General features: G+C 42.8%; 1 protein-coding gene across 2 annotated transcripts in view; it reads left to right on the top strand.

Annotated features, from left to right (window-relative positions):
- LOC137438949 (protein Niban 2) overlaps positions 1-22,824 on the top strand; it is a 163,203-nt gene extending 140,379 nt beyond the window's left edge. For both annotated transcript variants that reach the window (XM_078767514.1, XM_078767515.1), the window contains exons 7-14: positions 316-420; positions 2,714-2,876; positions 9,270-9,457; positions 10,971-11,132; positions 15,199-15,315; positions 17,869-17,976; positions 18,947-19,058; positions 20,564-22,824. In XM_078767514.1, the coding sequence (XP_078623640.1) occupies positions 316-420; positions 2,714-2,876; positions 9,270-9,457; positions 10,971-11,132; positions 15,199-15,315; positions 17,869-17,976; positions 18,947-19,058; positions 20,564-21,588 (1,980 nt within the window). In that variant the 3' untranslated portion in view covers positions 21,589-22,824. The remainder of the gene's footprint in view (positions 1-315; positions 421-2,713; positions 2,877-9,269; positions 9,458-10,970; positions 11,133-15,198; positions 15,316-17,868; positions 17,977-18,946; positions 19,059-20,563) is intronic.
- The last annotated feature ends 2,522 nt before the right edge of the window (positions 22,825-25,346 follow it).

Here is a 25,346-nt window from a genome sequence, read left to right as displayed (position 1 = left end):
ATATCTGCCTATGATTAGTTGTCTCGTATAAATATCTGGACTCTAATGATTATAGTCAAAGTCTCCCTTTCTCAGAAACCAAATTCCCAAACCAGAGGTCTCTTTTCTGCACATTAACACCTGGTTTCTTGAAATACCATGCACTGCCATGTTTGAGGTATAGTTTTCACATTGGTCTGGAAAGAGAAATCTGATGTGATTATTTCATCACAGTATGCTCCAGTTTCACAGCTTCTAAATCATGACCATTGATCATGGGGAAAAGGGTTAGTATGTTGGTGGCACTAAATCACTGTGGAATTATCCTCTTTGCAGATCTTGGCGAACCTGTGCATTGAGGCCGAGCTTCCGCGCCTACGGGCCGACATCCGACCCAAGCTCAAGGGAAAACTACCAGAACGTCTGCGCAATTGGACACTGGTAACACCTGCATTGCGAGACTTCCAACGCAGTCAAAATGTTTAGATTGAATGGGTTGACACACATAATTAACATGGGTGATTCTCATCTTGATACATGCAGTAAGTATCAAGTCAATTTCCGATAACATTTATGGTATGTGATGGAGGAATTGAACCCTGATCTAATTGCAATGCACATGCAGCAATTTATTTTACTTTTTAACAGGATCTTAAGATTCATGAAGGAGCTTGTACATAGAAAGCTTCCAGGGCAAGAATGAGAGAGCAGCATATAAAAGACCATGAATTGTGAGGATGTTGATACATACACTACATAACCAAAAGTATGCGGACACCCCTTCGAATTAGTGGATTCGGCTCTTGGAGCCACACCCAATGCTGACGGGTACAGTCACGTGAAAAAGTAAGTACACCCCATGTAAAGTTTTGACTTTTTCAACATATTTCAACATACAGCTATTTGATCTTCATTTCAACAATATTCATAGATAAAGATGATATAATATAACAAATATCATGAAACATTTACATTTTGTAGTCCATTGTATAATTTAAATAAACATAAATGCTAATTTCGCATGTGGAAAAAATAAGTACACCCTCGGCTCTAATCGGTGGTATTGCCCCCTTTGGCAGAAACAACCTCAAGTAGGCGTTTCTTATAACTGTCTACCAGTCTCTGACATCGACTGGGACAAATTTTTGCCTACTCTTCCATGCAGAATTCTTTCAGCTGTGCGATGTTTGAGGGGTTTCTGCATGCAAAACTCGTTTCAAGTCCCCCCACAACATCTCGATGGGATTTAGATCCGGGCTTTGACTTGGCCATTCCAGAACCCTCCATTTCTTTCTTTTCAGCAATTCCTTGGTGGATTTACTGGTATGTTTAGGGTCATTGTCATGTTGCAAGGTCCACCTTCGGTTGAGCTTCAACTTTCCGACAGATGGCCTCACATTATCCTCAAGCACCCTCTGGTACAATGAAGAATTCATAGTGGATTATATGATGGTGAGCTGCCCAGGCCCTGATGCAGCAAAGCTGCCCCAAACCATAATATTTCCACCACCATGCTTTACAGTTGGTATCAGGTTCTTGTGGTAAAATTCTATCTTTGGTTTTCGCCAAACATGTCTCGAACATTCACCAAACATGTACTGTGGCCAAATAGCTCTACCTTTGACTCATCTGTCCAGAGCACATTGTTCCAGAAGTGCTGGTCTTTGCCGACGTGTTCATTGGCAAACTTTAGTCTTGCCCTGATGTTCTTTCTGGACAGCAAAGGTTTCCTCCTGGCACACCTCCCATGTAGATCAAATTTGTGCAGCCTCTTTCTAATGGTAGACTCGTGCACTTTGACATCAACAGTGGCAAGAGCTACCTGTAGGTCCCGTGATGACATTCTGGGGTTCTTCGAGACTTCTTTCAGCATCTTGCGGTCTGCTCTCGGGCTGAACTTGCTGGGGTGGCCTGGCCTGAATAAGTTGGCAGTTGTTTGGAATCTTCTCCACTTGTAGATGATCTTCTGGACAGTCGAATGATTGATTTCAAATTGTTTGGAGATCTTTTTAAATCCCTTCCCAGACTCGTAGGCATTTATAACCTTCGTTCTGAAGGCCTCAGAGAGCTCTTTTGATCTAGGCATGGTGACGCCGCACACTTCAACAACAAAGAGCAAACCAAACTGAATGTCTGAGGTTTAAATAAGACAGGTTCCTCCAAGATCCTCTCTAATGTTCTAATCGTTTGCACCTGAGCTGGTGCACCTGATTCTAATTTTAGGTATTTGAAGTAGTGATAAATGTAGGGGTGTACTTACTTTTTCCACATGCGAAATTTGCATTTATGTTTATTTAAATTATACAAGGGACTACAAAATGTAAATGTTTCATGATATTTGTTATATTATATCACCTTTATCTATCAATATTGTTGAAATGAAGATCAAATAGCTGTATGTTGAAATATGTTGAAAAAGTCAAAACTTTACATGGGGTGTACTTACTTTTTCACGTGACTGTATATATATGTATATGTATATGTATATATACACACACACACACACACACACACACACACACACACACACACACACACACACACACACACACACACACACACACACACACACACACACACACACACACACACACACACACACACACACACACACACGTCACACTAGTGAGGTTATGCAAAGGCAAGCAGTAGCAATTTTCTATGCAATAATTGCTACGAAGCTTCTTAAGTGAAAACAGTTCTGCTTCAGTTCCAATTGATTTTTGTTTTGCAGGTGTTGTCTGCAGTTTACACTTTGCTTCAGCAACAAGCAGACGCTGCATACAAAAATCTGTCCACAGAAGTACAAGGGTTGAAAAGTGAAATAGAAGCAGCTGCTCGCTCCGACCTTGACCAAATTGTGGCATCACGGGACCATCTCTTTGCCAAGATTCGTGGTGAGGCAGGGGGCAGGAGAAGGATGAACGTGCTCTAAGGAAATCTTATCTATTTACATCAGAGAAATATTTAATTACGGTATGTTAAATTAACAGAAATATCACTTTATACAGACTTGACATTTAATATGGAATATTTTTTTTTCTTGACTTGGGTTTACTTTCTTAACTCAGTATATCAATCTGGTGAGTTTCTTTTACACTTTGGTGATTTATTTGTTAAAAGAACCATGTCATTGATTGTCTGTCGCAGCAAGAAGTCAATAACAAGATTATATCACATGTGGCGTGGCAAAATGTACGGACAGGTGCATTTGATGATTGGCTTCACAGTCGGGTATACAAGGGTTGTTGCGTTCTGTATTAGTGGAAAACAACAGCTGCAGGTCTCCAAAAGTTATTGCCGCTTCCTTTGGAGATGGTCCGTCAACTCGACAATGCTGTTTGTCATGGAGTGGTGGCTTTACGAAATTACGGCATGAAACAGCGTGCTATTGCTCGGCAGTATGGCATCACTCAAGGTCAAGTGTCAAAGATCCTGAAACGAAATGCTCAGAGGGGTGTCCCTACTCCAATACCGAGGCCAGGACGTCCCCACAGAACCACAAGGAGGGATGATCGCCAGCTGCACCGGTTAGTCGTACCAAGTACGACTTGTCGTACAATGGCCGTACCAAGTCAGCTAATCGGCTTAGGGCTGAGTGGCAGCAACTGACAAATGTGCCTGAACCAACGACTGGTTCAAGCAGGCTATTGTGCCAGGCATCCCCTGAGAAAGCCTCGCCTGACCAGACAACATCGCCAGCGCCGATTGCAGTGAGCCAGAGAGCACCGTCAATGGCAGCCAGGACACTGGAATCACGTGATCTTCAGTGACGAGTCTAGATTTCTGGTCTATCGTCAAGATGGCCACGTCCGAGTGCGCAGACAAGTGCATGCAGCCTACAACAAAGATTGTATAGTGCCAAGAGTCCAAGCTGGAGGTGGTGGGGTGACCGTTTGGGCTGCTTTTCATGCAGGGGGCAAAACTGACCTGGTTGTTCTGAATTGAAACCTGAACCAGTTCAAGTACAGGGCCATTCTGGAAGAAACATTGCTTCCATTTGCTCGTGCAGCCTTTCGAGGAAACATTGTCTTCCAAGATGACAATGCACGGCCTCATCGTGCTCGCATGATCCAACACTTTCTTGCTGACGATGGTGTAGAGCATATGGAGTGGCCTGCCATGTCCCCGGATATGAATCCGATAGAGAACTTGTGGGCAGAATTAACGCGTCAAATCGACCACTTGGACCAGCAGCCGACCTCTGTGCGTGAATTGCAGCAGGCTATTGTCACTGCATGGCAAGCGATTCCTGTCCAAACCCTGGCAAATCTCATGAACAGCATGCCTCAACGTGTACGTGCTCTCCTGAATGCTCGTGGGGGTTACACGAAGTACTGAACTGTAATTTTACTGTCTGTAATTCCAGTCGTAATTTAACTTTTGTTTTTGTTAAAAAATTTTTTGCCTAATGTGCAAAATAAAGAGATACTTCTGGAAAACGTACAGAAGTTTAACACAGTACTGTCCATGAATTGAGTTCGATATCGGTTTACATCACTTTCAAGGATCAATTTATTTGTTTTGAAATGTCAAATGTGGTTTTTGTTTCTTTAGAAGGTCACCAACAAAATCTAGAATAATTTCAACATAATTCCAATGAACTTTTGGTTCTAAGACATCTTGAAAAGTAAGTTCACCCCCACAAAAAAAAAATTCCATATTAAATGCCAAGTCTGTATTTTAACATTGTGATTTTCACTAGCTTGCAAAGAACCAATCCAGCTTCTCTCACTTTAATGATGTCCACGGCCTATTTTATGACTTGTAATACCGTCCTTCTCGAGGCGACACTGTACAATACTCATTTACAGGAAGATAATTTGCTTCTTCCCTCCACCCTGAACCTTCGCTTTTCTGGAAGTGCAAATTATTTTAGGCAAGTCGATCTTCACGATGTTCTTGATGCTCAGCATGTCTGTTAATAACAAATATGTTTGTCACGCCATTTCCCACTTCCGGGAGTATTTTTAACTGCATGAAACCTTCCCCTGCACACCCCAAGTACAACAACCACTTTTCGACCCATCCAGCGGTTCAGGTGTGCATATGATATTGTATGATAATTCCTCAATTTTGACATCTATGGTTTTCATGCAAGTATTGAAATACCAGACAGCACTGTATGATAAACATTTGCGTAGAGATAATGGGGGTCAACCTTCTACCCTGAACCCCCCTACACCCTCACTCACTCCCACTCCCACCTGGCTTCCATATTTTTTTTTTTCCCCCACCTAAAACCCTCCCGAGTACAACTCAAACACACTTAAATAGGCAAAAAAAAATTATCTCGTATATATATCATTTTGGAGAAGCAACGTAATATTCATCATCCATGTTAAAAGGTTTGTGTCGTAAATACTTACCCTGTCAAAATAATTAGAGCTATTGAATAATTTGTCGTATTGCCTCAGTGATGTTGGACATTTTTTGATTAAATGACAATATGAAGAGTTATTTTACTTTGACCTTGCAGTGGATCGTAAGTGCAAGAACACCTCAAAAGTAATGTTTGGTTGTTTTTTTTTCATTTTTAAATGTCTTGCTACATGGACTTTTCTAGACTTTTGATTCACTGTATAATTTACCTCATGCTCTTTTGCATGTTAAACAGTAAATGTAATTATTTTGCCATTTGTTTGAAGTGAAAATGTACATTGACTGGACTAGTAGACCAAACCTTTGATTAATGAACTGGAAGTTCACAACAGAAAAAAATGTGTGAATTACTCTACTTGTGATTGCATCTTGCACTGTAGTTATTGTGACATCAAGACGTTTATTTTATCCATAAATCCTGCATATTTCTGAATCTCTTTCTGTGCACCACTGCATGCACCCTGCCTGTTTGTGTACCTCTGTGTGACCCCATATTGCTGTGCACCTTTGCATGAGACCCTATCTGTATGTATGCCTTTGCATGAGACCCTCTGTCTGCTTGACCTTGTCTGCACCTCTGCTTGACCCTTTCTGTCTGTGCACCTTTGCTGGAGCCCATGCCTAGCTTGTGTGCCTTTGTGGGAGTGCATTACAAACCTAAAATAATTGACTATTCTACAGTTGCCTTCTCCAGAGTGGTACAATTGCAAAACAAGAAAGAGCAATCAGAGATTGCAGACCCTCATCAGGATGCTTTTGGTGATTTTGTAAGGCTTTTGTGTTCAAACAAATATGGCAGCCGAACTACGTGACCAATGACATCATCATTATTTTGTTTTTCTCCACCAATTTATCCCTAGTTGATGCTCAAATTTCATCTTGACCAGATGAAGTTTTGTACTTGTCGAATTATGACATCATAATGGAGGCAGCGTTGACATCATCATTAACATGTGTTATTCCCCATGGAGAGTTCTTTACAATGAGCCATGTCAATTTTTTTTTCTATGCAGCGCTTTCGGAGATGTGGAGGTGCAAAGTTTTTTTTTTGTTTTTTTGTTTTGGTTTTTCCTACAAGATGATGCCTGTACCACGTGACCTATGACAGCATAATTATCATTAAAATATTCTACAGGTGGAGGTGCACCTATGGTGAAAATTTCCTGTCAATCGGACCAACAGTTGCAGAGAAAATCATATTTATTCTGTGCGGACAAACAAACAGACAGACAGACAGACAAACAAACAGACTCAAATGCAATACCCTCTCCTCCACTGAGGGTAATCAGAACTGCAATCGGGAGAGCTCGTACCCCCGCCAGGCTGAACAGTTTACGTTTTGTATCCCACTGATAGGCCAGATCTGCATCCAGACCTTAACAAAAATCTAATCGGCTTGTTCTTGTCAACTCCCAATTCATCCACCAAGTTTTTGTCAAAATCCGTCCACAATGTTGTGAAACATCATGCTATATATCGGTTTGGCCCTATCTCCCAATGGTCCTAAAATCCAGATCCTCGATCTCCAAAATCAAATCGGTTTGTCCTTGTGACAGACCCAACCTGTCCACCAAGTTTTGTCCGAATCCATCTTGTATGAACAGGAAGTTCACAACATTCGGATGTATTTTATAGTACAGTCTGTATTTTATATATGTACTGACATTCTAATTGAACATACTTTATGGAGGTGCTCTGTTGAAAAAATACAACATGTGAAACTTATGCTCTGTTGGCACATTATGTGTTGACAAACGGACCCAAATGCGATAATGCAATGCCCTCTCCTCTGGCGATGGTAGCAAACAGGGGTGAATAGTGAATACACCTTTGGTGGTGGAGGTAATGAACTGTTCTGGTTCAAACTACAGACTTGGCATTTAATGTGGAATTTTTTTTTTTTCTTGACATGGGCTTACTTTCTGAACTCAGTATATCAATCTGGTGAGTTTCTTTTACCCTTCGGTGATGTCTTTGTTGAAAGAACCATGTCACTGATTGTCTTTCACAGCAAGAAGTCAATAACAGGATTATATCACAGGTGGCGTGACAAAATGTAAGGACAGGTACATTTGACGATTGGCTTCACAACCGGGTATATAAGGGTTGTTGCGTTCTGTATTAGTGGAAAACAACTGCTGCACGTCTACAAAAGTTATTGCCGCTTCCTCTGGAGATGGTCCGTCAACTTGACAATGCTGTTTGTCATGGAGTGGTGGCTTTACGAAATTCTGGCATGAAACAGCGTGCTATTGCTCGGCAGTATGGCATCACTCAAGGTCAGGTGTCAAAGATCCTGAAACGAAATGCTCAGAGGGGTTGTCCCTACTCCAATACCGAGGCCAGGACGTCCACGCAGAACCACAAGGAGAGATGATCGCCAGCTGCACCGGTTAGTCTGCAATGGCCGTACCAAGTCAGCTAATCGGCTTAGGGCTGAGTGGCAGCAACTGACAAATGTGCCTGTATCCAGATGGCTAGTCAACCAACGACTGGTTCAAGCAGGCTATCGTGCCAGGCGTCCCCTGAGAAAGCCACGCCTGACCAGACAACACAGCCAGCGCTGATTGCAGTGGGCCAGAGAGCACCGTCAATGGCAGCCAGGACACTGGAATCACGTGACCTTCAGTGACGAGTCTAGATTTCTGGTATATCGTCAAGATGGCCGCGTCCGAGTGCGCAGACAAGTGCAGGAAGCCCACAACGAAGATTGTATAGTGCCAAGAGTCCAGGCTGGAGATGGTGGGGTGACCGTTTGCACTGCTTTTCATGCAGGGGGCAAAACTGACCTGGTTGTTCTGAATGGAAACCTGAACCAGTTCAAGTACAGGGTCATTCTGGAAGAAACATTGCTTCCATTTGCTCGTGCAGCCTTTCGAGGAAACTTTGTCTTCCAAGATGACAATGCACGGCCTCATTGTGCTCGCATGATCCAACACTTTCTTGCTGGCTGTGGTGTAGAGCATATGGAGTGGCCTGCCATGTCCCCGGATATGAATCCGATAGAGAACTTGTTGGCAGAATTAACGCATCAAATCGACAACTTGGACCAGCAGCCTACCTCTGTGCGTGAATTGCAGCAGACTATTGTCACTGCATGGCAAGCGATTCCTGTCCAAACATTGGCAAATCTCGTGAACAGCATGCCTCGACGTGTACGTGCTCTCCTGAATGCTCGTGGGGGTTACACGAAGTACTGAACTGTAATTTTACTGTCCGTAATCCCAGTCGTAATTTAGATTTTGTTTTTGTTGAAATTTTTTTGGCTAATGTGCAAAATAAAGAGATACTTCTGGAAAACGTACAGAAGTTTAACACAGTACTGTCCGTGAATTGAGTTCAATATCAGTTTCCATCACTTTCAAGGATCAATTTATTTGCTTCGAAATGTCAAATGTGGTTTTTGTTTCTTTTAAAGATCACATTAACAAAATCTAGAATAATTTCAACATAATTCCAATGAACTTTTGGTTCTCAGTCATCTTGAAAAGTAAGTTCACACCCACAAAAAAAATATTCCATATTAAATGCTAAGTCTGTATTTTCAGTTTACAACGGGATTAGGTGTTGTTTTCAAAAAATGTATGAGGAACATTTTTATTTATTATACCTGATGGTGTCGGAGGTTGCTTGCATTATTGTAACATTTTGGCTATGAAGTATGTCCATGTGCTGCAGTTATGATGAAGCTGTCCAGTTGGACTTGATAACCTCTAATGCTGAAATGTAAGGCATTTATATGTTTAAAATGTCAGTTGTACTGTCCCTTTTAGAGAATGAATGGAGAAGTATGTTGTACAGGTTGGCAATTTATATATTGGTGTGAATGTTAGGTTAATTTAGAGCAACAAATCAATGCTGATGCTTTGTCTTGACCATTCACCCCTCCCCTCTCAATATTGTGGTAGCCTCCATGGGCCAGCATGTGGATACGTGCTGCCATGAGAATGTACAACCACTGCTTGGTGGTGCACTTGATGCTCTAATGGTTGCCGTCAGCGAGGGCTTTGTGGAGCAGCAGCAGCTTTTTCAAGTTGAGACTCAAACTCTGGCACGTAGCCTTCAGAAAGACGGGGGCGCGGAACATCTCCATAAGGTGACATCCATAGTCACAATGAGCATTTGACATCGACAAACCTGATCCTGATAACACTGCCTGCTATGTATTTACCTGAAAACTTAATGAAGGTCAAAACCCTATTTTTTAAATCTATTTAAATATTTACTTATTTTATTTGTCAATTTGCTCACGGATTGGTGAACAAAGGCAAAAAGGGTCAAAACATATGTGGACAACAGAGCTCAGTTGATCTCAGCAGTTGGAAAATAAGTCCCTTGCTAAAAATTTACTGACGTTGGTATTTTAGGCATAAACCTATTTTAGCCATTACTGTTCAATAAGAGATAATTGTTGTAAGGAACAGCATTATGGGGAAAAATAACTGTGCGTGTGTGCTCGTGTACGCTTCAGTGCCTCAAAATCAGTTTGTTTGTTTTTCAATACAAAGTTGAGGCTTGTGGAAGGGCTGGAACACACAAGAGATCAGAACATAACAGAATAAGAACAACATAGTGGAAAGCATGCCCCTCTCCACTTGACTAGAAATGTGCCTTTTAATTTTTCACACAGCCAACATCAGCCATGTTGGGAGCCAAATACCTGTTTTACTTTCAAAACACAATGAGGTGAACCCTTGGCAGGGCGGGCTGTTCCGGGTTCACAGCTGAGGTTGAGAAACCAATCCACCGAATCCCTCTGACGCTAAAGGTGTGTGACTGCGCTGGGGCCTTCTCATCACCGAAGCGAAAAATAACATTCTGCACAAATACAGGGAGACATACATTTCTTGTTGAAACTGAGTTTGAGGATCTCCTCTGACAATACCAGCAGTTGGGGGACCCTGAACTTGGCAGTAGCTTTGCTCAGATCCCTGGGTACCACCAAATGCTGGAGATTGATGGAGTTTGTGGAATCCCTCTTTCACACAAGTTGTTGTCAAGCTGGACGCTGTTGCTTCCAAGCTTGTCGCAAACTTAAAAGGGCCACTCGACAACCACCACAAGCAGGAAATGAGGCGGCAACTTAGGAAGTCAATGGCTAGCTGCTTGGAATCTTCTGCACTCTGGCAGCTTCTACCGCAAGGAATTTAGGGCCGGCCTGGCCATGACAGAGGGAAGGCTGCTTGGAAAGATGCAATCCCTCCAGGCTTCCTCCATCACCGTGGATGGCTCAAAATGGCTCAAAGGTGGCTCCTGAGCCTGTAATTAAATGTGATGGAGAGTGGCCAAATTACCATAGCTCTTCCATGAGCCTCAATAATGTCTACAAATGTTATTAGGTCTGTTATATGTGATCAAAAATGTCAGAACCCTGGATCGATGCATCTTTGCTTGCATTATGTGTGGTTTGCAATGTCAAAATGGAGTTTAGTCACGCACCAAATATGTTCTTGAGTGAGTTCTCATCTTGAGAGAGAGATTTATGGAGAGCTGCTTTCCTCGTTAAACTTTGTTTTCTGCCTTTTTTGTAATGGGTATGGTATTGTGTCTTAGCTCTTGCTCTGCTTTAAATACTGCCTTTTTTGTCACACTGTTTCTCCCACACTCAGTACATGCATGACCTGCAAGTCCTGCCATGGAACACACTCAAGATGCTGCCGTGTTACGAGCAAGCAGAGCGACTCCCTGATCAGTTATCCCATCTCAAGATCTCACTAGGCTTTTGCTCTCCTCGCTCTCTGGTTCACCGTACTCAAGGCCTCATGCAGGAGGTGCTGCGTCCTTATCATAAACCTCATTTTACCTTTGCAAAGTGACCACAAAGCCTAAACCTTGTAGTGCAAATGTGGTATTTTCTGGATTTAAATGCCAAGATCAAATTTTTATTTTCTAGCACAAAGCAGAAGTCACATTAAAAAAAAGTTTTGTTCAAAATGGAAATAATGTTATCTTTCCCAACCCAGCCATGCTTTCAGCTGCTCCCTTAACTGTGCGATACAATATAACCTAATTGCCATTTTATCATGAATTTTCAGATGGGCAAACCACCGCTTCTTCAACTCCTTTTATTTTCGATTTTTCACTTCCGGTTCCTCGAGCGACGGGGCTTGCTTCGATCTTTCCACAGCTTCAAAGTTTGAGTGTTTTCCCGTTCGTTTCTTTGTCAAATTTCCGCTGCGTATTTTGTTGTGTATGTGTTATTGTGTGTTTCTATTTGGTTTTGGTTTTGTAGTTGTTGCAAATTTGTGTGTAATTAGTCGTTTCTTTGTTCGCGCCTCGTGCGCCTCGTGCGGCCTGGTGTCTCGTGCGGCCTCCTCGTCTCGACTTGTGCCCCGCCCCCTATATCTCGTTTTTCTTTCACCTCTGCTCCTGCTTTCTCAAATCCACGTTCTCACTTAGAGACTTTTCCCAGATTGTTTTTCATGGTTTTGATTAAATATTTATTTAAATATGTTTAAACCGCAGCCGTGATGCTGACGCCGCCCCCCCCCCCCCCCACCCCCCAGAATTTCCATGTTTTAAACGTTTCCCAGTGTTTACCCTGGATAAGAATAGGTACGCCTTATCCCTGCGTGTCGTAAGAGGCGACTAAGAGGGTTGGCGTCAGGAAGGGCATCCGGCCATAAAAACATTGCCTCAAAAAGAGAACCATGACAATTACAACTACATGTGGGCAGGGTACAGCCCGAAGTGGAGATCGGTTTCTGAGGTTTGGGACATGGAATGTAGGGACAATGACAGGGAGATCAGGAGAAGTGGTGGAAGTATTGGTCAGAAGAAGAGTGGACATATGTTGTGTGCAAGAGACGAGATGGAAGGGAAGTGGTGTGAGAATGGTGAAGGGTAGGCAGGGACAGAAATACAAGTTTGTATGGCAAGGGTGCCTGGAGGGCGTGAATGGTGTTGGTGTCCTGTTTTCTGAGGAGTTTGTAGACAGTGTGGTGAGTGTGACTAGAGTGAGTGAAAGGTTGATGATGGTGAAAATGATGATTGGAAAGCTCTTGGTGAACGTCATCTCGGGATATGCTCCGCAGGTTGGTCGAAGCGATGAAGAGAAGGACAAGTTCTGGTGTGCGATAGAGAAGCTGATGGAAAACGTGAAAGATGAGGAAGTTGTTGTGGTAGGAGGAGACCTAAATGGACATGTGGGAAGGAGTATGGATGGTTTTGACGGAGTTCATGGGGGTTACGGATATGGTGTGAGAAATGGCGAAGGTGAAAGGATTTTGGAGTTTGCTGATGGAGCTGATTTGTTGATTTGTAATACTCAGTTCCAGAAAGAGTAATAAGCTTGTTACATACACGTCAGGTGGGTCGACGACAACCGTTGACTACCTGATGGTGCGTAGGCGAGATAGGGGGCACCTCCGGGACACAAAGGTGATCCCGGGGGAGGAGGCTGTTTCACAGCACCACTTGGTTGTCTGCAACGTAAGGGTGAAAGGTGCGAGGAGAGCTCGGCGGGTGAAGTACCAACCGAGAATGAAGGTGTGGAGGTTGAAAGAGGTGACAGTAAGGGAGGCATTAAAAGAGAGGCTGAGTATGGTCGAGGATGATGTGGTTGAGCTTGAAAGCGGTTGGATGTCAATAAAAGCTGGTCTGTTGGGAGCCGTTGGTGAGGTATGTGGATGGACAAAAGGACCACCGAGGCACTCGGAAACATGGTGGTGGGATGATGAAGTTGGAAAGAGGATTGACGAGAAGAGGAAGAAGTTCAAGGAGTGGCAGAAGGCGAAGGGTACGGGAGCAGAAACAGCAGAGCATGAAAGTTATAAGGCTCCAGGAAGGCTGCAAAGAAAGAGGTAGCAAAGGCGCAGGAGGCATGTAGGAAAATGTTCGGAGAACGCTTGGATTCGGAAGAGGGTCAGAAAGCAGTATTCAGGATTGCAAAGCAGATAGCAAAAGGGAGGTGTGACGTGATGGGGGTGAGTTGCTTGAAGGATGAAGTGGGACAAATCGTTGTCGACCCAGATGGAATTAAAGGAAGATGGAAAAGATATATGGAAATGCTGTTGAATACAGAGAATGAATGGGATGGCAACATAGAGAGTGACCCAGTTTTGGGACCGGCAGAGAGGATAACTGAGAAGGAAGTTGAGGAAGCGATAAAAGCGGGAGGGCCGACAGGAGTTGTGGGAGATATGTTGAAGGCAGCAGGAAGTTGGGGTGTGAAGAGAATGCCAGAGATCTGTAATCTGGTGGTGAAAGAAGGCCGCATTCCAGTGGATTGGGAACTGAGTACCCTCGTCCCTCTATACAAGGGGAAAGGTGTCCCTCTGGAGTGTGGCTCATACCGAGCGATAAAATTATTGGAGCATGGAATGAAGGAATTGGAAAGGGTGTTGGAGAGGAGGATAAGGAAGAAAGTGAAGATCGACGAAATGCAGTTTGGATTCATACCAGGAAGAGGAATGACAGACGCGCTTTTCATTGTGAGGCAGTTGCAGGAGAAGTACATGGAGAAGAGGAAGAAGTTGTTTCTTGGGTTTGTTGATCTGGAGAAAGCATTCGATCGGGTTCCACGCAAAGTATTGACATGGGCATTGAGGAAGTTAGGAGTGGAGGAATGGTTGATCAGAGTGGTGATGGCAATGTACAAAAGAGCACGCACAGCTGTAAGGATGAAGGACGGGAACAGTGGTGAGTTTGAGGTGAAGGTGGGAGTGCATCAGGGGTCGGTACTAAGTCCACTACTATTTGTAGCTGTGATGGAGGTGCTGGATCAGAACGTAAAGGAGGGTTTACCGTGGGAGTTGTATGCAGATGATCTGGTGTTGATTGCGGAAAGTATGGATGGACTGAAGGAAAAGATGAACACGTGGAAGGAATGTATGGAGACAAAAGGTCTGAAGGTGAATATCGGAAAGACGAAGGTGATGGCAAGTGGTAAAGCATGTGGTGAGGTGGAAAGAACTGGGAAGTGGCCCTGTGCTGTGTGTAGGAAGGGTGTCGGAGTGAACTCCATTCAGTGTACAATGTGCGCTGAGTGGGTTCATCAAAAATGTAGTGGTCTGGAATAGAGCCTGTGATTGATGCTGTGAAGAGGAACAGGTTGAGATGGTTTGGTCATGTGTTGAGGAAGGATGAAAGTGACTGGTTGAGAAGAGTGATGGAAATGAATGTAGAAGGAAGTAGAAGATGGGGAAGACCAAGAAAGACTTGGCTAAAGATGGTGGAAGAAGAAATGCGGGCAAGGGGGTGAACAAGGAGAGATGCAGAAAATAGGGCAAAATGGAGAAGATCGTCATGGGGACCGCAAGGCTAACCCCCACTCTAGCAGAGGAAATGGCCTTTAAAATGCATGTTGTTGTTGTATTTTACCTCTGCTGCCGAAGGTGGACGGATGTTATGTTTTCACCCCTGTCTCTCTGTAAGCAAGATAAGATATCTCTAATAGTTGTGAATGGATTCAGACGAAATTTGCTGGACAGGTTGGGAGTGTGACAAGGATGAATCGATTCAATGTTGATAAAGATCCGAATCCGGATACAAGAATTTTCAATTTTTAAAAAGTAATTCTTCACCATTGAGAGATGGGCCCAAAATGATATATAGCATGATATTTCAAAAAGTTCTGGATGAGTTGTGACCAAACTCGGTGGATGAGTTGGTTAGGTGGCAAGAACAAGCCGATTAGATGACGTTTCAGGTCCAGATACAGATCCGGTGTATCGGTGGGATACAAAACCTAAACTGTTTATCCTAGCAGGAGTTATGCGCTCTATCGAGTACCTTCCCGTTGCCCTATGTTTTCATCGAGTTACCTGGAATCAGCTGAAAATATTTGCGGAACTCTTCCTGGTTCCATATTTGAAAGATGGCTGTCTCTGTCCACAGCTCATGGATGATGCCACATATACTTTTGAGCAGTACTTGCATCAAAGTTTAACGCGGGAAGAAGTGACGGATACACCAGCACAGGCTGTCCAAAAAGCCCAGGAAAGGGTACTCAAGGTTTGTGCACTGGTCATTGTTTTATGGATATATTTTGTGTAAATGAAAAAAAATACATTACAAGAGGACCATCACCTTCCCCTCATCCCTGTGAAAGTGTTCTGTGGATTGTTTACTTGTTCTTATTAACAAATGTATGTACTAACCAAAGCTGCAACCCTCAAAGCAGGCCTTGCCTCTCGTACCTTCAGTAGGTTGGAAGGGATCAAAATGAAACAAACGTAGCAGACTTTCAGAAAAGCTGAATCGTACCTTGTATCGATAGGAAAGAATGGCACACAATGTAAAATCATGGATAAACTTCACTAGTGGATGCATAATAATGGAAAGTCGTTGCAATGTATCAGTTTCCACCAACAAATCGCTAAAGCACGAGTCTCAGATTGAGATCATTCCATGAGCCTATGTGCAAATAAACTTCCAAATAATACTCAAAGCCGTTTGTGTTTGAGGAAGTAGATCTTTTGTTCATGCCTTGGAGAGTTAATTTCTTAGATCTTTCACAAAATGTGCAACGACATGATGCAATTGCAAAGCAACTTTATAACATTTAAATACACTCCTCAATTGTCGACTAATGAGGCCCACTCCCATTATCAGCCATGTTTACTCTGCTAAACTGGAAATGATAGAAAAATAACATGTCAGAAATTTTATACAGCAATATAGTTTGAATTAATTTGTTTACTTGGTACATTGGATCTCCCTGTATTATAATTACAATATTGAGTTTCAGCACCAATATGTAAGGATGTACCAACCAAACTTTTCACATGATCTCAAACTTGATTTTATCCCCACACCTTAACAAAAAAAAAACGTGTGTGTGGTGTGGTGTGGTGTGGTGTGGTGTGTGATGTGTAATGTGTAATGTGTAATGCTATCTCCTAAACAGTTGTGCAGAAATTCAGCAAACTTGGTATTTATGATCACCACATGGAAAGAATGTTTGAGAGTCGTATCATGTTTGGCTTCCTCCATAGGGTCAAAAGGTCAAATACCAAAAAATGTAATTATGAGCACATTGTCAGGCATTTTGATGAAACTTTGTTTATGCAATCATTTAAGGACACATTATAAATATAACATTTTTGGGATTTGACCCCTTGATTGGTGACTTGGGGGTAAAGGGGTCAAAACAAGATTTTTTTTTTGATTCCCCCCCCCCCCCCCCCCGGTGTGTACCCCGGTTTAGAATAGGTACACCGTATCCCTGCGTGTCGTAAGAGGCGACTAAGGGTTGGCGTCAGGAAGGGTATCCGGCCATAAAAACATTGCCTCAAACAGGGAACCATAATTATCATGGGGACCGCAAGGCTAACCCCTGCTCTAGCGGGGAAAATGGCCTTAAAACGATCATTCATTCATATATTCCACCCCTCCCCCCCCCCCCCCCCCCAACTCAAAATTTGATATGGAGTCATTCCTGGTGGAACCTTTTGCCATCTTTCAACTTTGCTTTAGGTGGGAAGTGTGGGGATTTGCGATGGCACGCCATCGACTTCGCTCAAGTTACAATTGTATAACGGTTACTTGAAAAAGGACAATTGCTTTGCGATACATGTCCCCTACCAAGTTTCATTTTAATATGTTAAGGGGTAAGGGGGAAAGGTCTGGAAAACTGACCCATGTATAATAAATATGTGATTTTTTAAAGTTCAAAAAGCGCATAACTCCGTGAAAAATTGGTGAAGCGCCCTGAAACTCAAACTTGTTCTGTGTCTTGGCATAACAAGAGAAAAATGACCACAGTGTGGTCACCAGCTGTGACATGTAGAATCATGAGGATATCCGTTGCAATATGCACTACCAAATTCGACCGGTCATTAAATTATACGCATGCACTCGTGTCTTTTTGTCTTTCAGCTAAATTTATTCTGCTTTCTTCAAACAAATCACGATTTTAGTCCGCGATGTTCTTACCTCATACCGACGCACGTCCGAGTGTATGCGCATGCGCTATTCAAAAAGGCACCCCAACAACAAGAACAACAATGCGGTCATCTCATGGAGCTGCTCGTCGCAGCTAAAAACAATGTACTAAGTTTCAGTTGAATGTGTTGAAGTGTATTGGAAAAGAGGTGCAGAAGCTATGGACAGGTGGGACCGATGGAGAGTACACCTATAGTCTCCCTCCCTGGGCAGAGGACTAATAAAGCAGAAATTGTAACCAGGTTACGGCTGGGACACTGAATGAATCCATGATTCTATAAACTTCTAATAAATCGTTTTTATTTTTTTTCTTGGTTGTAAATGCAAAAGGCTTCCCTATGATACGATGATGATGGTTAGAGAAATCGTGATTATATTATACGATGTCACATTTTCACTTGTTGCTGAGGTGCAGGAGGTCGACAAGCATTTGTATTGTATTTTTTCTTTTATCTGAGGCATCCAACCAACAATTAAAGGAATCCAACAAGTAATATAGGGGAAAAAAAATCATACCGGACCTCCTTCATCCACTTTAACTACATGGGCAAAAATGAATTCCTACAAATTGTCACATGCCTCTGCCCCTCCTCCCCCACTTTTGTTCCCTCTACTCTAAAGAAATATGGTTATGACAGCAGTACTGTGCGGAAAAGGTTCTTCCGAGAGGCTCTGTTGCAGGTCATGGCCCCATTCCTGTTCAGCTCTCTCTGCCCTGACTCAAAAAAAGTGAGTTCACTTAAAACATGTGGTTCACTCCTGGTGATGTTGTCATTGCTTAAACGTTTTTTGACATCAAAAAGGATAACTTATTTTGACCTTACAAGTGTTGATATCCTAGTATTTAGGTGCATGAATGGGCATCTGGTCCTTTCTGATCTTAAAGTTAAAGCGGAGTCGGTTTTGTAACCTGAGCATTGGCAAGATTGCTCACTTGGTATTGTACTCATCTTTGAGCTGTCTGGTCAAGGATTTCTTGTCATATGGAGTTTATTCCGACAAAAACTGCCATTGTGTCAAATCATAGTTGAATCGTATGCCTTGAGATAAATTTTGGATATGCAAGTTGCTTTTATATAGTGATGTAAATGTTATTTGACCTCGATCTTTTTCTTACATGAGCCTCAATCTTGTATACACAAAAAAAAAACCATGGGCCTCTACAGAATATTTCGCTTTCCATTAATTATGGCTTTGTCATTAACAGTCAATATTTGTCAAAACTTCTTGCAAGTCCTGGTTTCCTCTTCATATTTATTTTCAGCACTACTAATATAGTAATATCATCATGACCACGAGAAGCTTCGTCCTCTTCATAAATCTCAACCCTCCTCCTTTTCACATTTTCTTTCTCTTCAGTATCCCTTTCAATGCTTGAGCCTCCATCACTTTCATCCCACAGGATATCAAGCATGTAGATTATTCTGGACATTCATACCATTGATGTTTGTCCCACTGTCACTTCTGCCTTGCTCTTCCACGAGTGTCGCTCAAGTAAAGGGGGAAAAAAAGTACAGATTCAAGTATAATGAGATTCTACAGACAACATCTGAAACCAAAGTTAACAAGTGAAATATAGTTAAACAGTTAAAATATAATTAAACTTCTGCAGCATATTAAACACTACGTACATTATCAGATGAACATGACTGTTAAAGTTGCAGCAATGTGATTGTGCATTCATGTGCCTTTTATTCAGGACCTGGAGAAGTTTAATGAACTCATCTTTGAGGATTACTCAAAATTCATTCATGTGGAAAATCTGTATGAAGAACTTATTCTACAGACAGTCTCAAAAGACATCTTTCAGGGTGAGACAGAATTATTATTAATTTGTTTTTGGTTTTTCCATTTTGTCATATTTTTCTGAGTACAGTGAGAATCCAAAATGAAGGTCCTCATTCTACACAGATCATCAAGAAACTTCAAGTTGTGGAGGTCGTCACAATTGAGAAGCCTATTTATTTTGAGATCAAAGGTCAAGGTCATCTGGAGGTCAAATTTCTAAAATCGCCATTTTTAATCCGATTGACTTGAAAATTGAACAGCATTTGTATATTGTCACTAAATTGGGACACCAACAATTTTGAGGTCAAAGGTCAACTCAAGGTCAAATTTCCCAAATCACTTTTCATCTGAAGAACCATAAATTTTCATCCCATTAACTTGGAAATTGAACAGCATTTGCACATTGAGTCACTAAATTGGGAAACTATTTTTGAGGTCAAAAGGTCAAAGATCAACTTCAGGTCACATCCTCCTGTTCCTCCTCCCCTTCCTCCTGTTGTTCAAATCATTGTCCATATCCCTTAACCCAAGCATTGTCTCACATGCCTCAACGCGCCTGTCAAAATTATCCTCAGATAGTTGGTGAATTGATCTCGGTATGTATTGTTTCGCATTAAGGTATTTTAGTATTCTTCGAATTGATGATCGGCTAATGTTGGTGACGTTTGATAAACGACGAGTTGATAATGGTGTGTTACTGTCGTTGTTGTTGTTGAATGATCGCTCTGCTTTCCTCAGTTCGAACAGTACGAGGCCTACCTGGTGACTGTTTTGGAAGAATGCTGCTGGTTTCATCAAACTGCTTGTTTATTCTGCTGATGGTTCTTCTGTTAATTGCGTTGGCGCCACATTCTTTGACTAGTTGTCTGTGAACTTCAGCCGAATTTCCAGATGCAGAATACAAGCGCACAGCTCAATTTTTCTGTCTCACGATATCCTCCGTCATATTAGGGCGTCTAATTCACAATGAACTGAACTAATGCAAAGACAAACGCGTGTAGCACAGTTAGTGAAGCTCACCCGATCCATATCACGTGATGCACCTCACCCTGTTGCGTATCACGTGATGCCTGTGCGTGTTGTAGCGGTCACATCCATTTACAAGTAATCATGTTTTGTTTTGCGCCAAACAACAATAATAAACTTAGTTGTTTGTTGCAGGTATCATTCTTCAAAATATGCCCAGGGTTTCTGGACCACCCTGTATATATTGTATTATATATATATATATATATATATATATATATATATATATATACATATATATATATATATATATGTATATATACACACACACACACATGTAATTCGGGCTAAATTTTGAGAATATCCATGCATTCCCTACTTCATTGGTGCAGTTTGATATTTTGTGCAGCAAGTAAAGATGTATGAATTTGAATATGATTTGGTGATGTAATATGTCAACGTAATGCTGAAATGTGCTCAAACAAGCCAAGAGCAAACCCTTGACCCATGTTTTTTTTATTTCTCTCCCAAACATACCTAACTTTCGACTTGCATCCTGAAGTTGTCAAGGCAGCGGCTGTGCAAAGCCGGCACAACCTTTATCGAGACAGCATCGTATTCCTACCTGAATCGGACTTCAATCTCGCAGCACTAGGTGAAGATCCCAACATTGACTGGCAAGCCATGCTGGAAGCCAAAGGTGCTGAAGCTGCTGAAATGATGAACGATGCGAGCCAGCAGCAACCAGAGAGGCGGCATGTGGTGCATGAAGGAGAGGGTGACTCGGTGAAGAAAATTGCAGTAGTAGAAGCAAAAGATGAAGAGCAACACACGATGGATTCAGAAGCGATTGGTGCCAAGCATGAGCCAAAAGAAGAAGATCCAAAGGATTTTCCAAAAGAGGAGAAAGAAGACATGGCCGCTGGAGGAGAAAATCAAGGATTACCGCAGGAAATGAAAGAACCTACAGATGAGGTCATGGCAGCTTCAGTGGATGATTCTGTAATATCATTGCCAGTAGCAGAGGAAGGAAATGCCCCATTGGTGCTGGAAGAAGACAGGCCTTTGAAGGAATGTGATGAGACGGATGCAACAAATATTCAAAATGCCCGTGAAGATTCCTCAATGGTGAGGAAGGAAAATGAAAGTGAAGAAGTAAGTAATGGAGGCAGAGAAGAGTTTGAGGAACAGAAGGAGAATAAACAGACAGAAAAGGAAGTGAAACACAAGCAGAAAGAGGAGGAAACGCATGTTGTTGAAGAAGCCGACACTAAAGATGAACAAATCGAGGAATTGTTGGACCAACAAAATGACTTGCCCAAGGACACAGAGCAGCATGGATGTGAAAAGTTGAATGGTGTTGTGGTTGAAGAAATGGATGCAGAAGAAGAAACTATTTCTTTGAATAAAATGAATATGGAGGAGGAAAGGAAACAAAAAGAAAACCTGGAGAAAAAGGCAATGGAAGAAAGTGAGCAGAAGGGGAATTTGGTGGAGAAAAAGACAAATGCTGAGGAGTCGAGGGAGAAGGAAGAAGGGACTGAACTATCCGATTGTCTTCATGAACGAGAACCAGTTTTTGTGTGAACAACCATATCAATATGTCTGCTGGTTTTGATAATTTCAGAATGAGCAACGCCGTGTTGTTTGAACTCCTGGATTTGAATGATCAGTTGAAAGTTATTTCATGTTCGCTTGGATCAATATGCCGATCCAACCACCGGTTTTCTCGCCATGTTTGTTTCTTCTTGCCTGATGATGCCGGAGACCTTTTCACATTTACTTTCAAATGGCATTTATTTTACCAAAAAGCCTTACCTTACTAGGTTGCCTTTCTTGCAAAAGCTTTTCATTCGTGTCCGTGCCTTTACAAAGACCTGAGAAGTTACTAATTATATGTGATGGACATCACCGAATTGAGCGTCAGTGCCGCGTTAGGTGACGAGGTCTTCCACACACCGATGCACAAAGTGTTCTTTGTGACTTGCGGACGGAGACCCGTTTTATTTTGCTACGTAATGAATGATCTGACAAAATAGTGAACCAAAATGATCTTGTAACAAGGAAATGTACTATGGTTAAATTACGCCAAACACAGATCCAACATTATACTTGGTCACCCAAAGGTCTGAAATGCTTTTTTGCTGTGGTGGTGGTGGTGGTGGTGGTGGTGGTGGAACACCCAGGCAATATCCCCCTCACTGACGAACATTTTCATGCAACGTTGCATTTAATGTCGACTGCACTGGGCCTACAGCTTTGCACCTCCACAGGCTTTTTGTGAGTAATCGCAGGACTCTCGTTGCCCTGCTCTTGTCGGGAAAGCTTATCCGATGATGTAACTGGACATGGCAGTGTGTTTCCACTGGCTATGGCATTGAATCGCAATACTTTGGATACCGTGCCCTTGTGTACCTATCCTTTGTATCATCGTCCATCATGCTCTACACAGCGTGTCGGTGCTAACCGAGCAGTTTCTTGTCTATGGTTACAATCCTGGATGGGTTGCCACTCAGATGCAGGTATTCTTTGGATATCAACATTATAATTATCTGGTGTTGTTTTATTACCATAATCTCAGTCAAGCATAATGTTATTGCGCAGGAGGAGTGCACCTTATAAAGAGAGCACAGTTCGTAACTTCATTCCATGGACACACTGAGTACGGTAGCCGTGTGATGGACAGGAAACCCCGATACACCTCCATGCCTTGAAATGAGTGTGAGAGAGTTCACCTGACTGGTAATGCATCAATGGTGCTGGGTAAACACTGCTGGACAATCGCTTATGTAAAGTATTTGGAAAATAAAGAATTGAATTGTTTGTTTGTGTTTATTAATGTTATAAATCCAGCTTTTCACTTTGTATGAGTCTTGCAATTTTATTTATTTCTATGCACCCCGGGGCTGCTGGTTGCATCTTTTTCTGGGGGTGCGGCTGTGCCACTGATGCAATGCCCCCATTGCCAGTCAGCTGGTACTCATTTTGCCCACCTCGGAAGGATGACAGGCTGAGTCGACCCCACCTGGTGTTAATTCAACGGAACGACAGGAGCTTGAACTCAAGACCCGAGGATCTTAAGCCAGACATCTTAACCATAAAGCCAACACCAGGATTCGTATTGCATTGAGCAGTCGATACGTGTGGGAGTATTCATTCATCGTGTATACATACCACAGTGATGGAGATTGTTTACAATCGTCCTTCTCTATCTCTGTCAGTCTTTCCCTTCTCTCTTTGCCTCTCTCCCTCCTTTCCTCTGCCTACCTCCTCCACATATACTCTCTTCATCTCTCTACCTCTTTCTTCTCTCTCTCTCTCTCTCTCTCTCTCTCTCTCTCTCTCTCTCTCTCTCTCTCTCTCTCTCTCTCTCTCACGCGCCCCTGCTGGTTGTTGGTGAGTCATGCGTGGGTGTGGCATCATGGTGGCTGTGCATGTTGAGCTGTGAGTTCTCTGTCGTGTTGGTTGGTTTTCCTGTCCCCTATTTCCCTCCCTTGTGTCCTTGTTTATGTTTGTAAACTTTCCCCTGTGGGTCCTTTCATTGTTGAGACAAGAGAGAGGGAGAGAGCGCACACGGTAGGTGGTGTTCGGTTGCCTTTTTTCGAACCTCCGGGTTTGAGGCCTGGCCTCCATTTTGCCGTGTTTTCCTAGTCCAGGCAGTGGTGTTTCACTGCTCTAAACGGTTCTTGGACCTAGTCCATTCGTTTTGGTTTTACCTCCACTTGCCGGTGTTGCTTGTGGTTGGTATCGTTTTGTTGATTTCTCACCTTTTATTTATTTAATTTACGTTCGCTATAGCAAACGATTGTTTGAGGAATAGCATGTACGAGTCGCTCACTCGCAAGCATGGGCTGGTGTGCGACCCTCCGAGTGAGGTAAAGATGGAGCAAGTGCTTCTAGCAATCGGAAAATGCGTCGGCTCGCATAATATTCGTGCAGCTTCTCGAATGAACAAGAAGTTGTTGTGTTTGTATCGGAGGTGCACATGGTGAACTCCGTTGTGGAGCAAGGCCTTCTCATAGAACCCGACCTGTTTCTAGTGGTTTCCCCATTAGATACACCTGCGGTGAGGGTCAATGTGTCTAATGTCCCTCCCTTTGTTAAAGGTGAGGACTTGTGTGCTCAATTGAGAAAGTTCGGTACGATCGTATCAAAAGTCACAATGGTGCCGATACACTCGGCAAGGGGTGAATTTCGACACGTGAAGACTTTTAAAAGGGTCGTTTACATGATATTGCCCGAAAATGTGCAAAAGCTAAATGTAGTTTTGCATGCAAAGATTAATGGCCATACTTATAGAATGTATGCCTCCACGGACGTCATGGCATGCTATGGGTGTGGAGCTTCCGGACACGTAAAGAGTTCCTGTCCCGGTTTGGTGAGACCATTAGAAAATCGAGACCAGGTGATTGCAGATTCTCCTCCCTCCCCACCTAATGGGGCAGATGATATTGTAAACTCCTCCCCATGACCTAATGGTGATCGGGAAACAGTTGACTCCTCCCCCTCACCGACTGAGATACGTGGAATGGTAGACCCCTCCCCACAACCAATGGGTGAACAGGAAACAGTAGTCCACTCCTCCTTACCTGCTGGTGTGACAAAAGTGGTTGATCCCTCTCCTACTTTACAGGACTACGGATAACAATATGGAAGGGTTCGTAACAGTGGCTCGTAAAAAAGGACATAAACGTTCATGTCCCGTCGTGAAGGATGCAAGCACAGTACAAAGTAAGGTACTTGTGTCAAATGTGTCGCCGAGCTTGCAAGGTGGAGCTTGTGTAGAGAATCCCTGTTTGGGATTGCAAACTGAACCGGGTTTAAATCTAAGCAATTCGTTTGCACCACTTGCCAGACTGTTTGAGAGTTCTGAGTGTGATATAGACATCGAGAATCCTCATGCATCTCAGGAGGACACAAGTGGTGATATTGATAACCCTGATGTCTTACATGACATTAATTTAATGGTCACCAGAGGTGGGCGCAGGGATGGCCAGGTGTAATGATAAAACAGATAAGTCAGACAGCCCCTCAGAAGAAACCTATAAGCCTACACGTTTCGAACAAAATAAAAGGGATGATAAGAAGGAAGCTGCATGAGACGATGAGCAGCTAAACAGGAATGAAAAAGATATCCATGTTTCTGATCCTGGGGAGATTTGTGCCTCAGAAATAAGTTTGCATCAGGAAGAGAATGACAAAGATGATGCATTTGATCTTGATGAACCCTACTCTACCCCATCAGGTAGTGGGTTTTGTGCCCAAGAGGATGAGGATGGGGACACTGTAGTTGCAGAAGATGAAATTAAAAAATTCCTCGATGAATCCTTCAGGAAAAGGAATGT

The sequence above is a fragment of the Myxine glutinosa genome, chromosome 13 (assembly GCF_964187855.1).
Source record: "Myxine glutinosa chromosome 13, kmMyxGlut1.1, whole genome shotgun sequence".
NCBI lineage: Eukaryota > Metazoa > Chordata > Myxini > Myxiniformes > Myxinidae > Myxine > Myxine glutinosa.
The sequence above is the reverse complement of the archived record's forward strand: the minus strand, read 5'-3'. Positions and strand labels throughout refer to the sequence as shown.